This window comes from Capra hircus, chromosome 23, assembly GCF_001704415.2.
Source record: "Capra hircus breed San Clemente chromosome 23, ASM170441v1, whole genome shotgun sequence".
Lineage (NCBI taxonomy): Eukaryota > Metazoa > Chordata > Mammalia > Artiodactyla > Bovidae > Capra > Capra hircus.
In genome coordinates this window covers 24,874,576-24,890,032 of record NC_030830.1, presented here as the reverse complement: position 1 = coordinate 24,890,032, position 15,457 = coordinate 24,874,576, and the positions used below count along the sequence as shown (strand labels likewise).

At 43.6% G+C, this 15,457-nt stretch overlaps 1 protein-coding gene across 1 annotated transcript in view; it reads right to left on the bottom strand.

Moving 5' to 3' along the window:
• PKHD1 (polycystic kidney and hepatic disease 1 (autosomal recessive)) overlaps window positions 1-15,457 on the bottom strand; it is a 450,125-nt gene that overhangs the window by 205,387 nt on the left and 229,281 nt on the right. The window contains exons 49-50 of the mRNA XM_018039183.1: window positions 9,199-9,376; window positions 7,136-7,331 (exon numbers count right to left, since the gene is read on the bottom strand). Of these exons, the coding sequence (XP_017894672.1) occupies window positions 7,136-7,331; window positions 9,199-9,376 (374 nt within the window). The remainder of the gene's footprint in view (window positions 1-7,135; window positions 7,332-9,198; window positions 9,377-15,457) is intronic.

Here is a 15,457-nt window from a genome sequence, read left to right as displayed (position 1 = left end):
GGGTGTAATTTTTTAAGAGCAAAAGAATTTGATCGAGATGTCGACAGATACATCTACATTAAACAGTCCTGAGAGTTGGCTCAATTATACCTTCTTAATTAACTCAGAGAACAATCACAATTGTTATTCTGACTCAGAGCAATGTTTGCTGCACTTGCGCAGCAGGCGTGTGATTCCTGGGCCCTGTGCAGAACCAGCGCCTCTGGCGGTGGGGCAGGGACCTGGAAGCAAGCATTCCAGCTGAGTACCCAGGAGGCACACTTAGAAAGCACTTATGGAAGGAAGTTTACAACCTTTTTCGTACCCTACTCTCAAAATGCGATTTTTACTCAGAGGCAGGTGTTCTTAGCAAATGAGGAAAGGGACCCAGAATTTAAAAAAAAAAAAAAAAAGATCCTTACATTCACAATTCTTACTTTTCATCATTTATACCAAGAACTTGAAGGTCAAAGTCTACTCCCAAAATATAAAATAAATGTGATGATTCTAGTAGGATAAAAGTTTTAATAGTTATGGATGTTAATATATTTTAGAGAAAGCAAGTAGGTCACTAAACCCATGATTTTATGGATATTATTGCTTAAAAAGAGAAGGACTTTAAAAATAAAACAGTGTGGGAGTCGACTTAAGAAAATTATCAAGTAAGTAATAGTGTAGGAGGTAGGATGTGACGGTGTGAAGGTATTACTCAAATGCCTAAAGTTTAAGAAGTACTGTTAATAAGTATAGGTTTTTCCTACAAATAGAAGAAAGAAGATTTGGTTTATAAGGGTAGGAACATAAGATTGGATTAAAACAAAACAAAACACTAGTATACTAGAAACAGCACTGAAACAGTCAGGAAATCCAAGTCACGATACTGGTTATACCACCTGTGACCTGCATGAACCAAAGCCAGCCACCAGCATCACTGAGAATGAGCTCCTTAATCTTGAGTGATTCCTTGAAAGTGTATCTGATTCTGACTCCTGGGTTTTCCTTCCTTCCTTCTTTCTTTCCTTTTCTCTGTTTCTTCCTTCTCCTTATGGAGAAGTTGCTCGTAATTGGGAAGCAAAAATCACTTCTCACATCTGCAGCTCCCGTTCCATTTCTCCATTTTTGCCATAAAGGTTTGTCATGCATGTCCCTGAAGTCAACTCTCTATATTACCGGTACAAAATCCTTGGGGATCTATGGGGAATGAGTTTTCTATAAGAATGTAAATTAATTTATTAACTAGAATGCCATAGATTGCCTCAGAGGGCCTCAACATGGGAATGGGTACAGAGTTTCAAAGGATTATGATTCTGCCCTGCTCACAGAATCCTCCCCCAAGAGCTCTGGGGAACCAGCTGAGTCTTCCCTCCTTAGATTCTGGCAAGATTCCTCCTTGAGGAGTCGCATGGGGTTTCCTAGACCCGCTGAGAAACAGAAGGGTCCAGGTAGCAGGCAGCTCCATCCCAGGACCTTAGCACTTTGAGGAGAGAGAAACCTGGGCAGTTAGGAAAACACTCTTTATTTTCAGGATCTCTCAAATTAAAGCATCATTTCTGAGACTTCAGTGTGATGTGACCTAAGTTCTTTGGAGTAATAGGAACAGACAATAAAGTCCATTTGTCTTTCTATCCACAGCCCTCTTGCCCTCATGGACAAGAGCCCCGGATTCTTGCCAAAGAGCCTATCTTTATCCTGGTAAGTGGGACAGTTGGAAACAAGCACCAGCCAGCTTGGCTAGACGTGTCTGTTTTTTCAGTCTGATGAGAAGAAGGTGGTACATGGGAGCCTCTGAGCCTAGCAGGCGGACTTTCTCAGCTGCCACCTCGCACAATATCCCAGCTCGGCTGCATCTCCGCTGTGCAAGTGGGGGCTGTGTGAACTCAGGAGGGCGAGTGTGAATAGCTCGGCATCTGATATGAATTTATCACCGGCTGCTGGTTGGGCGGGGGATAGAGCAAAGGGAAGGGGCTGTGAGTGTTTAATGCACCCTGCCACAACCCAGCAGTTTGCCCTAAAGAGCCTCTTCCCTGTATAAAAAGGACGGGGTCAAAAGTAAGTTGACCTCAGACAGAATGCACGATTATTAGAAGAGGACGGTGCGGGAACAGCTGCTGGGACCCCACTGGTTCCGCATCAGGCTTCCAAGAGTCAGAATATGAATAATCAACTCAGGATTGTTTTCTCCACCCCTCTCCACCCCCACCACCTCCCCCCAACCTTGTCCTCCTGTTTGGGGCAAGTCCTATTCTATTTCTACAGGAAGAAGCATAGCCCTCCCTAGCAGCTGCAATAATTGTGTTCCTATTGTGATGAAGACCTCCTCCTGGCCACCCCCCTACAAGTGGCCATTGTCAGCATGGAGTCAGTGATTACACGCTCCGCCTGATGCTTTGGGGGGCCCAGCTGCCTAAGAGCTGACACACGAGCGTGTGCGGAAGGCCAGGGAGGGGGCCAGTGGAGGTGGAGGCAAGAAGTGGTGCGGGGGGAGGGAATCCCACGTCTGTGAGATGGGACTCTGACATACCAGACCTTTTGCATAAGTCAAGCCCAGAACAAATGAGGCTTTATCAGGCCCCAGTGACAAGGGGTCTCATCTGCCTTTGAAGTGGAGCAGAGCATGGGGCCTAGCAGCTTTTCCTCCTTTGGACCAAGCAAACATCCTTCTTTGATATGCTACATGCTCATTATCTCTGCCCCATTTAATGATTTTTGATTGAAGGGTGGCGGCTGGGATGCTGAGAAGATCGTTAGAGAGGCTCCAGTCCAGCCAAGCCCCGCAAGAAAGGCTTTCCTTGTGCCCAGGCCTAAATTCGGAATTTCTTAACAGTGTGCGCTTGTTCTTAGAGGCAGATAAGGGCTGAGCGTGAAATTCTTAATTAAGCAATAAATAGAGAGTGGGGTGTCAGCAGATGTACCCAGTAGCCATGGCAACGGGAATCACATGGGCGAGAGTGCTGAGACTAGATGTAGGCCTCAGGCCTGGGCCTGACTGACAGCTGAAGAATCCTACAAAGCTTGTACACCAGATTAATTAGCTGACTAATTATTTCATAGCGTTAATGTAACTAAAAAATAAAAATAGTTCACCATGAACTGAAACATTCCTGGGGGAAAAAAAAGAACTGCAGGGACAGAGGCAGTGGGATATTGACTGCATGCGTAAGGCAGAGATGGGAGTGCTGGTGGATCCAACAGCAGAAACTGAAAAAGGGGTTCTCTGGATTTGACTCCGACTTTGGAACTATAAAGGAACTCTTGTTTTACAGTCAGACCTGTCCATAAGCATGGCGTAGAAGTGACAGTTCATGACTGCCATTCATAACAGTTTATTCTAGCAAATATTGCCCCTCCGGGACCCTAACACAAACTATAGCACGCAAGGACTTCACTCGTGGTCTGTGTTTAAGTGGTTCCCCAGGCAGAAATCTCAAGGGCATCAGAAAGGCAACCTGAACCAATCTCCTTAAGAGAGATGTTTTTAAATGAGCGAGGTTATCTTAATCTGTGGGTAACAATTGCTTAAGTGGTATTAAGTTTCAATCAGGGGACCCATATATCATACATGTCATGTTATCATGAATCTGTTATCTTACAAAAGCTAGTCAAGGAAAATAGAATGAGACTCTTGCAGACAAGTTATGACAGGTACACCGAGTTCAAGGCACCTGAGATTGTTCCTCTTCAGGGTAGAGGCGGAGGTGGGAAAAGAAAGAACTGTTTTAGAGAAGTCATCTACTGAGAAAGTGTATAGCGAAATAACAATGCGTGCTAATCACACTTGAAGAGGCTGGGTGTTTTGTACCACAATTCCAATAGATAAGTAAGCTTAGCCTCATTGTATGGATGTAGCCACAGAGGAAGGGAACATTTATAATTCCATGCCCCAGGTAAAATAACCAGCCAGCCACTGATTAAAGCCCGAAGCCCCAAACTCTGGCCGTGAGCTGTCCAAAGAAGCTGCTTTCTGTAAAGACATTTGCCGAACAAAGGCAAAACTTGCCTTGGTAAAGAAGAGAAAAGCAAGGGTCAAAGAATATTATATGTGCGGGATTTTTTTCTTTGTCACTGGGGATCGGTGAGAAACGTTCTCCCGGAAACTTGCCGGGCACCCCCCAGCCTGGCTGGTCAGTGGCCCACGATTATTGAGTGGGCAGCACACTCTAGTGGACAGGCACAGCCAAGAGCCAGAATGCCTGGGTTCTACTCTCTGCCAATCTCGCTGGGTCGGAAAGGAGTCAGGCATCTTAAATCATACACCAAGGAGCCAAATGGAGGAAATGAAGATAATTGGGATTTTTTTAAAACTTCCTCTCCGAGGGGGATGTGGTAGGGTTATGAACAAACAATACAAAAGACAGGCCACTTAGAAGTGGTCAAGGAGTGAGTGAAGGCCAGCCAAACGTCAGTGGAGCAGGATTCCGAATTGAAGGCCAGCGGGTAAAAGAGCAATGTCTCCCCCACGCCCACCCCCCCAAAGTCTGACAGGAAACTCAATGGACCTGGAGGAGGTCAAGCAGCTCCTTTACAATAAAATGAATTTTCTATACACACAACGCTCTCTATGAGGTTTTCTCTTTCTTTTTTTTAATTCCAGAAACATGTCTACTTTAACTGTGAAGTCTTCTCTTCTCTTCTTAGATTAAGTGTACTTTATGTAAGTTACCCCAATCACAGACTTATAAAGTCACACAGCCCAAAAAACAATCAGGCGAAAGTAACAAGCTCATCAGGGCTTCCCTGGTGGTTCAGCTGGTAAAGAATCTACGGGAGACTCTCTCTGCGGGAGACTTGGGTTCGATCCCAGGGTTGGGAAGATCCCCTGGAGAAGGGAACAGCTATCCACTCCAGTATTCTGGCTTGGAGAATTCCATGGACTGTATAGTCCATAGGGTCGCAAAGAGTCGTACACGACTGAGTGACTTTCACAACAAGCTAATCAATAATTAACTGGAACTATTGCATAGAGCCTTTTTGAGGTGTCAGCTACAACTACGTCACTGCCATAGGGGGATTCATCTATGGAAAACATGGTCGCCTCCTCATCAACTTCACAGTGGTGGTGCAAACTTTACACAGAGAGTATAAAAAGTCACAACCCATCATACACAACCCAATATCGCTGCACGGGCCACCTCCATAGGGGACCTGTTTGTAAACCATGGTTCCTCCCAAACCCTCAAGGCCTCACTGTGCCAGCCCGGGAATGGGAACAGGATTGACTCTCATCACCTATGTACTCCACACACTCAAAGGCACAAATGACCAGGGAAGTCACGACCTAAAGTCCTGGAAATCCTCTCCAAGGAACAAGGGTCTCTAACTTTAGTAAACATTCCATCAACCCCCTGCGGCTTCCTGTTCCTTGACCAACTCACATTGTTCAAAAGTGGAGCTACTAAAGGATTCTGATACAAAGATTCTTTAATTAATAAAAGCCATCTGCCTAATAAAAATGGTTTATATTGAAATATTCACCTACATCCTGCATATGTACATATAGTATAAATATACATATAAATACAGACACACTTATACAGACGTGCATTTAGAACATATGTATAAATACAACACAATCGTATAATTTGCTATTAATTCAATAAATAATGCCATCAAAGAGGAAGAAAAATCTGTAACTGCATGACTTGATTTTTTTTTCCTCTATGCCACAAATGTTCCTTTATCATGCTTGCTTTTTGTGACTGTTCAAACTAGTGTGCAGTTCATGAACAAAAGCTGATCAATGAACAAGACAGGCTCCTCAGAAACATGTTAAATAATAAAACAAGAGCAATTTGAAATTAAAATTTTGTTTCAGTATATACATCAAATTAATAGCCACAATTAAAGTTAACAGCAACTACTTGCTCTTACTTAATGGTTGTATTTGACTTTAGTGGTAAAATGGTGTCAGGCATCTCTGTCCATCTTGAAGTTTTATAGTTTGAGGTTACATTTATAGATGGATCAAATCAGAAATAAAATCTGGATGGTATATTTCAGTGCAAATAAAATATACAGCAATCCATTTGGCAAACACTTTTAAAAACCCGGGAAACACCATCCTCTCCTCTCTGGTGCTATGAAAATGTAAGAGTACCAGGGCCCAAGTGTGATCCGACTCAGCTGACATATGGCTAGGCACAAGTGATAGAGACATGGAACTTGGGACACCTGCCAGCTCTCTAAGCCTTTAGGGCCAAGTTTGGCTCATGGCAGAGGTTGGGTCTTGCCATGCTTGACAGGGTCCTGAATTAGACCAAGATCTATGAAGATTAGTTTGTAACAAAATTGTCATTCTAGAGACTCATTTTTTCAGATTCTCCTTCCTACAGACCACTGAGCTAAGGTTAGCATAAGTAGACATCATGGCACTCAGAGTGATCAATGAAACAATATGGAAAGGCAAGAAGAGATGAGCTCCAGGAAGTCAAAAGAAATCCATGGCCCTGAGTCACACACGGGGCTCCCGTGAAACATGCACAATAAGAAAGTAAGGAAATCCTGCCAGGGCCTGTTACTGTGCAGTCACAGTAAGGCTTCTGGTTCCATAAAACAAGGCCCATGGATCCTTCACCCTGATTCTGCATCTGACACTGGATGAGACAGCCCATCCCCCAGTCCTCAGCACTCTGTGCATCTCACCTTCCTGTCCTCAGACTGCCTTCCAAAGCTTCTCACCTTCCACACTGACTACATTCTTCATCCTGCCTCTCTTTGCTGTTCCCTGTCCCTGGGATCGCAACCAGCCATCCTGTCTTTACGTGTGCAGTTGACCTTTCTACAAATATGATGCTTAATATGAAGGAAAAAGGTGAATAGCAATCAAAGGTTATTAAGCACTCACTCTGGATCAGACACTGTTTTAAAGAATTTTACATGTTATCCTTTACTTAATTTCCTGTTCTTCATGTACGCCCTTTTATTATTCCATTTTACAGAGGAGGAGACTGAGGCTTAGAAAGAATACCTGCTCAGGGTCCCATAGCTAGCAGGTGCTGAAGCTGGCAGGCAGTCTGATTTCGGAACACAATCACCTAGTCACAGCACACAGGTGTCCCTTTCAGTTCCTCATCACTTCATAGCACCAGTGTTTGAAATTCCAAAGGGAATAGTGGTTTCTGACTACACGCACTCAACATGCTCATTCAATCATACTTACCCAGATAGGTGAGTTGTCGCAACTGACTGTCGAAGAACCAGTCACAGCCTTGGTCCTGGCCAGGCGATGGAAGAGATGAGAGGGACCGCCCCACATGACTCCCACACCTTATGAGGATGTCAGGGTAAACCCACACGTCTGTGTGCACCAGCAACAGGTAATTTCCAGGAGCAAAGTTGTCAAATGTTGCTGAGTACTTGAAGTGAAAGAAAAGTACAAAAGTGCTTTTTTAGAAAGGAAAAGTCTTGCCAATAAAAGAGTTACAAAGAACAGGATGGAGTAGTTTAGAAACAGGACCATTCACACCGGCTACTTTTCTTGTAGGAAATGGGTTTACTTAAATTTACTGCACTATAAACTCATAACTAGAGCTACAAAAATCATACAATGTGAGGACTGAAAGCTGTAAGGTTCTCTGTGTGTGTGTGTGTGTGTTAATCATTCAATCTTTGTGACCAACTCTTTGTGACCCCATGGACTGTAACCCACCAGGCTCCTCTGTACAAGGAATTCTCCAGGCAAGAATACTGGAGTGGGTTGCCATTCCTTTCTCCAAGGGATCACCTAACCCAGGTATTGAACCTAGGTCTCCTGCAGTGCTGGCAGATTCTTTACCATCTTAAAAATTCCATGGACAGAGAAGCCTGGTGAGCTACAGCCCATGGGGTCGCAGACAGTCGGACATGACTGAGTGACTCACTTTCACTTTACCATCTAAGCCACCAGGGAAGCCCTCTTCTTGTTTGGCAATCTAGAGGAGAAAACCAAAGTTCAGATAAGCGAAGTAATTTGTCTCAGGTTAACCAGTGGGAAGAGACAGAGCCACGTCTAGAATTCCCACCCAGTTTTCCCCAAGATTCAAATAGCAGGCATTGGTAGGAGTGCCATTCATTTATAACAGTAACAGCTAACATGGCTGAGCATTCGCCACATGCTCAGGTATTATTCATATCAAGGTATTCAATCCTTGAAAGGCCCTGGGAACTGTTACCAGTGCTGACCCCATTTTATAGATGAGGACACTTGAGTCAGGTGGTGGTTCCATAAATTTTCCCACATCATGAAGTAGGAGAGTGCTGATCTGGGACAGAAACCCAGGTGTCCACCTTTAGAGTCACCATTCTACCACCTTCACCTCTCTAGAATGTTCTCATGGGAACCTCAAAGGAAGTGGAGAGAGGTGTGCACCCTTCCTGAGAGCCCTGGTGAAGGTATCATAAAGATTCTACTTTGAAATATTGAGGGCAGGAGGAGAAGGGGGCAACAGAGGATGAGATAGTTGGATGGCATTAGTGACTCAATGGACATGAGTTTGAGCAAACTCCAGAAGATATGAAGGACAGGGAAGCCTGGTGTGCTGCATTCCAAGGGGTCACGAAGAGCTGGACTTGACTGAGCAACCGGACAACAGCAAAGGGCACGCCTGCCTCCACCTCCCTAAGAACTACTCTCGTGACCGTTAGGGAGAATGTGTGTGTGATGAGACTGAAAGAAAGAAATGTGCTCAAAAGGAAGAAAAGGAGCTTGAGGGAATCCAATGGACTATTTCAGAAAATGCACCCATTTTCCACATGGTTATTCCTACCATCCCTCCCCTAACCATCTGATCCTCCAACCTAACAATGGAAAGGACAGACCTTCACGTGCAAGTTACTCTTTGACCACAAGGTGGCAGTGTGTAATGTAAAAATGCCTTGGGAAGATACTGTCTTTCGGCTATGAAACACTTCCCTGGGGTAGGTTGGTTCTTAGCCGGTAACATAAGACTGCAAATCTATAGGATGCTTAGAAGCTGTTTGTCAGTGTATTAATAAAGTTAAATTTTCAGGCAGAATCATGCTGTGTTCAAAGTGAGGTTTAAACAGATTCTACAAGTTTCAAGTTTAAAATTAAAAAAAACAATCATATCTCAAATTCAGGTTACATTCATCTGGCAAAAATTCTGCTGCAGTTTGCTTGATCAGCACCAGAAGATGGTAATACCTGCAGACTATTAAGTCACAGAAGGAAAGTTGGGCACCCCTGGGGAAAGGAATCTACCAGAGAGCGGATGTCAGGGTTACCTGCAGAGCGCTGCTAGCCCAAGGGCTCTCGAATCGCAGGGAGTAGGTCTCTTGATCCAAGAGCAGGGCCATCCAGCCATAAGGGTTAGACAGTGTGTCATGCACATAACTGACAGTGGTTGTCTTGTTTCTGCTGTCCGTTATGGTTAGATCATGAGAAACGTTCAGGGCATTGGCTCTAGGGAGATTTAAAAGACCAAAGTGGGTGGTAAGTTTTTGTCCATCCTGGATCTAAGGCTCTCCTCTCCCATCAGCTGTAAGCCATCTCCCATTTTCTCCGTTATGTCTCCCCAGTGTCTACGGAGGTTTTAGAAGTCACACCATGGGTCAAAATGCCCAGTGGGAGAGTGCTATTGGACCACGTGCGCACCGCTCAGATCTGCAGTGGTCTGTAACACTCAGATCTTAGGCCACTAATCAATGCCACCCTAATGAGTTCATACAGGCTAGGACTAGATATGATTATTTTAACAGAGAAATGTCCATGGTCAGAATATTGCCATGGCCCAGGTTTATCAGCAGAAGAACACACACTACATAGTTATTAGTTATCTCTCTGGGGAGTAGTGGCTGATGCCCGGAGCCTGATGTGCCTGGACTCACAGAGTCCACCTCCAACTGCCCAGCAGGGATGGCCTCAGTAGCTTCCCCAGAACAAAGAGGACCCTGCGTCCTCTCTTGTGGCCTTACATGATCCCCAGGGCTCACTCAGTGCCAGAGGGATTAGCAGTTTTGCTTCTTAACAAGGACCATGACATTCTGAAGTTAGAGACATTTCCTCTTTTCTGTATCCTGCCCCTTGGCATAGGACTCTGCATAAGATGGGTACTCAAACCATATTTGTTATACGAACAAAAGCTTCCTTGGTGGTTCAGTGGTAGACAATCTGCCTGCAATGTAGAAGACATAGGTTCGATCCCCTGGAGGAGGAAATGGTAACCCACTCCCATATTCTTGCCTGGGAAACCTCACGGACCGAGAAGTCTGGCGGGCTACAGTCCATGGGGTTGCAGAGTCAGACACAACTTAGTGACTAAACAATAAACAACAACAATATGAACAAAGACTGCATGGAGGAGCTCTCCCCGAAGCAGTTGGTGCCAACTTCCCAATGGACAGAAAAGTTTTCTAGAAGAATGGCATCTCACCATGAGGAAAATGGAGACAGAGTATGGCAAATGTACTATGTGAGCGTCACAGGCAGAAACAAAGTTTCAGATTTCTACAACTTATTCCCCATAGTTCATCCTAGAAAGTGATTTGTTGAGTCTTTACCAGATTGTAAATACATTTTTCCACCTGCTTAGACCCTAAAAGAAAGTCAAAGTGACAAAAAATTAAAGCAAAAGTTAAAAAAAAAAAAACATAATATGACTGTCCTTCCCCTTTGGTTTAGTTTTCCTGAGAATCTTCAACTGTGGCATGTTGCTACAGGCAGATAATTAAATTCTCATAGTAAAAGGAAATGAAATGAAGGCAGATGTTGGGTTTTCAAAGTGAGGGGTGGCGTGAGCAAATCAAAAGTCAGTTTACAATCGAGTGGAAATAGTATAAAGAGGAGACTGGTTTTAGTGTTAAATATTTGGGGCCATTGTTAACTGTGTGTAAATTGGAAGTCTATACGTGCAGGAACTAAGTGTATGAATTTTGGGGACTCACTTACCCTTTGTAAACTTTCTCTTTTTTCAAATGGAGACAACAGTATGTATCTCCTGTAGCAGCTGTGAAACAACGTGATAATCGATATATTCAATAACCATCTCAAGCCCAGTAAGCCTACCTATAGCTCATTGAAGAAAGAACCTCAGATGTACCTGGCTTGCCACTCCATCTAATTTTACTGTCTCAAGGTTTATCCGGATATTTGGTCATTTAAAAACACGCTCACAACCTCTCATGAGCTTTAGCCCTGGTGATATAGTATTTGATACATATTTCTTGTAAGACTTCCCTGGTGGTTCAGATGGTAAAGCGTCTGCCTACAATGCGGGAGACCCAGGTTTGACCCCTGAGTCAGGAAAACACCCTGGAGAAGGAAATGGCAACCCACTCCAGTACTCTTGCCTAGAAAATCCCATGGACGGAGGAGCCTGGTAAACTATAGTCCATGGGCTCACAGAGTCGGACACGATTGAACGACTTCACTTTCTTTTCTTTCTTTCTTTCTTATAAGACAATGTGTTTGTTTTATCTGTTAGTAGATAAAAAGGGATAGCGAATACTCAGGGCATTTGGAATAAAAGAACTACTGTTTCCCAGCTGTGCATTCACTGAACCTTTAGAAATCTCAGGGTGGGGACTTCCCCGGGGGTCCAGTGGTAAAGACTGTGCTTCCACCGCAGAGGATGCAAGCTTGATCTCTGATGGGGAAACTGAGATTCTGTATGTGGTGTGGTCAAAAGAAAAAAAAAAAATCTTGAGGTGGAGGGGCTTCTTCCTCTCTTTGGGTTTGGCATATGAAGGACCTTTTCTTCCCCCATGTATACCAAGTTTAAATTAGAACTAATGGAAATCTGGGCTCATATTCTTAGAGTGGATATGGGGATCGTTTGTTCTAACATCCAACCCATTATGGCAATTTCCTCCAGATTTTATCTTGTTATTTCTTTCAGTTATGGGGAGTTCACATCCTCAAATTCCTTCTCCATTTATGAAATTGATTCCTAAATTTTTATTTCAGACAAGTTCAAGAAGGCTTAATTTTCTTCCTTGTATTGTCTAGCCACCCCTCCTCAGTCATTACAAAGACATGAGTCCCAGCATCCCAGGATATTATCCAGCACAATTTGGCCCAACTGATATATTTAATAAATGAAGACAGGCTTCTGGGAAATAAATGTAAAACAAATGTGATAAGAAGAGACAAGTTGAAATCCCAAAGAGGCAAATGAGCTGGCCACCATGGGTACCAAGGTCAATATATCAGGTGGAATTTCCCCACAGTCCAGAAAATAATTCTGAGCATTTCAGGTTCTGAAAGTGCAGCCGTTCAGCTTTCACAGAGACACTGGCTCTGGAAAATGAATCACAAGACCAAATTCCAAGAAATACTCACTGATAAATCAGAATTTCCGTTTTAAAATTTGCAATGAGAAATAAAACTGTCTTTCACATGGTGGGTGCTCAACAAATGTTTCTTGAATGAATAAATGAGTGTTAAGTAGATTAGAACACTTTGGCTGTTGGCTGTTTAGTGATGTTTTGTCCCAGGGAAGTCTATCCAGAAAACAACAGTGTCAGAATACTTCTTGTAAATGTATTAATCAAAAGAGATAACCATTTGATGATAAGTTATCAGATTTTGATACAGTTAAGTTCAGTTCAGTCACTCAGTCGTGTCTGACTCTTTGTGACCCCATGAATCGCAGCACGCCAGGCCTCCATGTCCACCATCAACTCCCGGAGTTCACTCAGACTCACGTCCATCGAGTCCATGATGCCATCCAGCCATCTCATCCTCAGTCGTCCCCTTCTCCTCCTGCCCCCAATCCCTCCCAGCAGCAGAATCTTTTCCAATGAGTCAACTCTTCGCATGAGGTGGCCAAAGTACTGGAGCTTCAGCTTTAGCATCATTCCTTCCAAAGAAATCCCAGGGTTGATCTCCTTCAGAATGGACTGGTTGGATCTCCTTTCAGTCCAAGGGATCCTCAAGAGTCTTCTCCAACACCACAGTTCAAAAGCATCAGTTCTTCAGCTCTCAGCCTTCTTCACAGTCCAACTCTCACATCCAACCATAGCCTTGACTAGACGGAACTTAGTTGGCAAAGTAATGTCTCTGCTTTTGAATATACTATCTAAGTTGGTCATAACTTTTCTTCCAGGGAGTAAGCGTCTTTTAATTTTATGGCTGCAGTCACCATCTGCAGTGATTTTGGAGCCCCAAAAAATAAAGTCTGACACTGTTTCCCCGTCTATTTCCCATGAAGTGATGGGACCAGATGCCATGATCTTCGTTTTCTGAATGTTGAGCTTTACGCCAACTTTTTCGCTCTACTCTTTCACTTTCATCAAGAGGCTTTTTAGCTCCTCTCCACTTTCTGCCATGAGGGTGGTGTCATCTCTATATCTGAGGTTATTGATATTTCTCCCAGCAATCTTGATTCCAGCTTTTGCTTTATCCAGCCTGGCATTTCACATGATGTACTCTGCATGGAAGTTAAATAAGCAGCGTGACAATATACAACCTTGATGTACTCCTTTCCCAATTTGGAACCAGTCTGTTTTTCCGTGTCCAGTTCTGTTGCTTCTTGACCTGCATACAGATTTCTCAGGAGGCAAGTAAGGTGGTCTTGTAGTTCCATCTCCTTAAGAATTTTCCACAGTTTGTCATGGTCCACACAGTCAAAGGCTTTGGCGTAGTAAATAAAGCAGAAGTAGATGTTTTTCTTGAACTCTCTTTTTTTCTTGATGATCCAATGGATGTTGGCAATTTGATCTCTGGTTACCCTGCATTTTCTCAATCCAGCTTGAACACCTGGAATTTCACAGTTCACATACTGTTGAAGCCTTGCTTGGAGAATTTTGAGCATTACTTTGCTAGCATGTGAGATGAGTGCAATTGTGCAGTAGTTCAATCATTCTTTGGCATTGTCTTTCTTTGGGAGAGTTGGACTATAAAGAAAGCTGAGCACTGAAGAATTGATGCTTTTGAACTCTGGTGTTGGAGAAGACTCTTGAGAGTCCCTTGGACTGCTAGGAGATTCAACCAGTCAATCCTTAAGGAAATCAGCCCTGAATAGTCATTAGAAGGACTGATGCTGAAGCTGAAACTCCAATACTTTGGCCACCTGATGCGAGGAACTGACTCATTGGAAAAGACCCTGATGCTGGGAAAGACTGAAGGCAGGAGGAGAAGGGGACGACAGAGGATGAGATGGTTGGATGGCATCAACTGCCTTGATGGACATGAGTTTGAGCAAGCTGCATGAGTTATGATGGACAGGGAAGCCCAGCATGCTGCAGTCCACGGGGTAGCAAAGAGTCAGACATGACTGAGTGACTGAACTGAACTGAGTGGTTGGAAAACCTCCTCTGCACACATGTAAGCAACTGCACCAACAGTGGGCCTGGCTTAGGAAAATGCGAAGATTTCCTTATGAACTTAGATTTCTTCTATCCAAGTGGAGTGTTCTCAGTTAAACTATTTTTAGGTTAGAGTCCTGGTTTTATTTTTAACTATAGAACAAAAGAATTCTCTTTGTTCAAATGCATCCATCTGTTCACATTTAATTCCTCTGGTCTATATTTTGTCACTTTCTTTGCCTTACCAACCCATATTTTGTCACTCTTCTCTTAAGACATCATGTTTATTTCCAGAAATACTTCATTCCAGCAGTGTGGCCTCAAGAATCCCCCTGGTCACTTTGATGAGACTTAATTATTTCTTAATTTTCTATCAGTATCACATTTACAAATCAGTTTTAGGATCTAATTTATTCAGATTCCATTATTATAGATCATAATAGCAATTACTGAAGGAATCATTTTCAGGCCATACTCCCCAGTTTCGAAAGACCCCTATACACATGACCCTGTTTTCAAATGCTAACATCAGTTCAGTTCTACTTGTCTTTAGGACTTCTGTAGCTTCTTTTTGATCCCCTTCTTCCAATCAGAATGAGGCACCAGAGAAGCCCAAATCAGTATCCAACCTGATGCTAACTCCTTGATCAACTGGAGAACCAACCACAGCACACTGTGATCCTAAATCATTCTTCCCTCCTTCTTCTTCATGCACTGCTTGGATTCTCCCAAGCTGCCCCATCTATCCCAACAGAGGTTCATATGGGACACAATTTCACAGGCAGTTGTGGACAGCATGAGCTTTCTTTAGAGCAATACAAGTAGAGAAGGAGGTTATCAAATACTCCTTTATCACAGTTGGTAGTGGAAAGGGTCGCATGGTGCATTCTGAAAATCAAACCCGAATGGGAAAGACCAGTCTTCGAGGAGGCAAGATGCCTTGTCTTGACTGTCACCCTGAGAGCCAAAAATTCGTAGTCAAATCAGCGCCCATCCTTCTAGGCCAAATGCCAGCGGTGACAGTGGTGGGCTCTTCTGAAAAGCACCCAAAGAACATTCAGAATAGAAGAATACCGTGAAGAGAATTTACCAACCATAATTACGACAATTTTCTCTTGCCCTAAATAGCCACTAATTTCCCCGTGCCCTAAATAGCCACCAATCTCCCTCTCTTTACTGTTAATGAAGCAAAGGAGCACACTGAAGTATTTCTAATTTGGAGGAGCCAAGGGAGGCT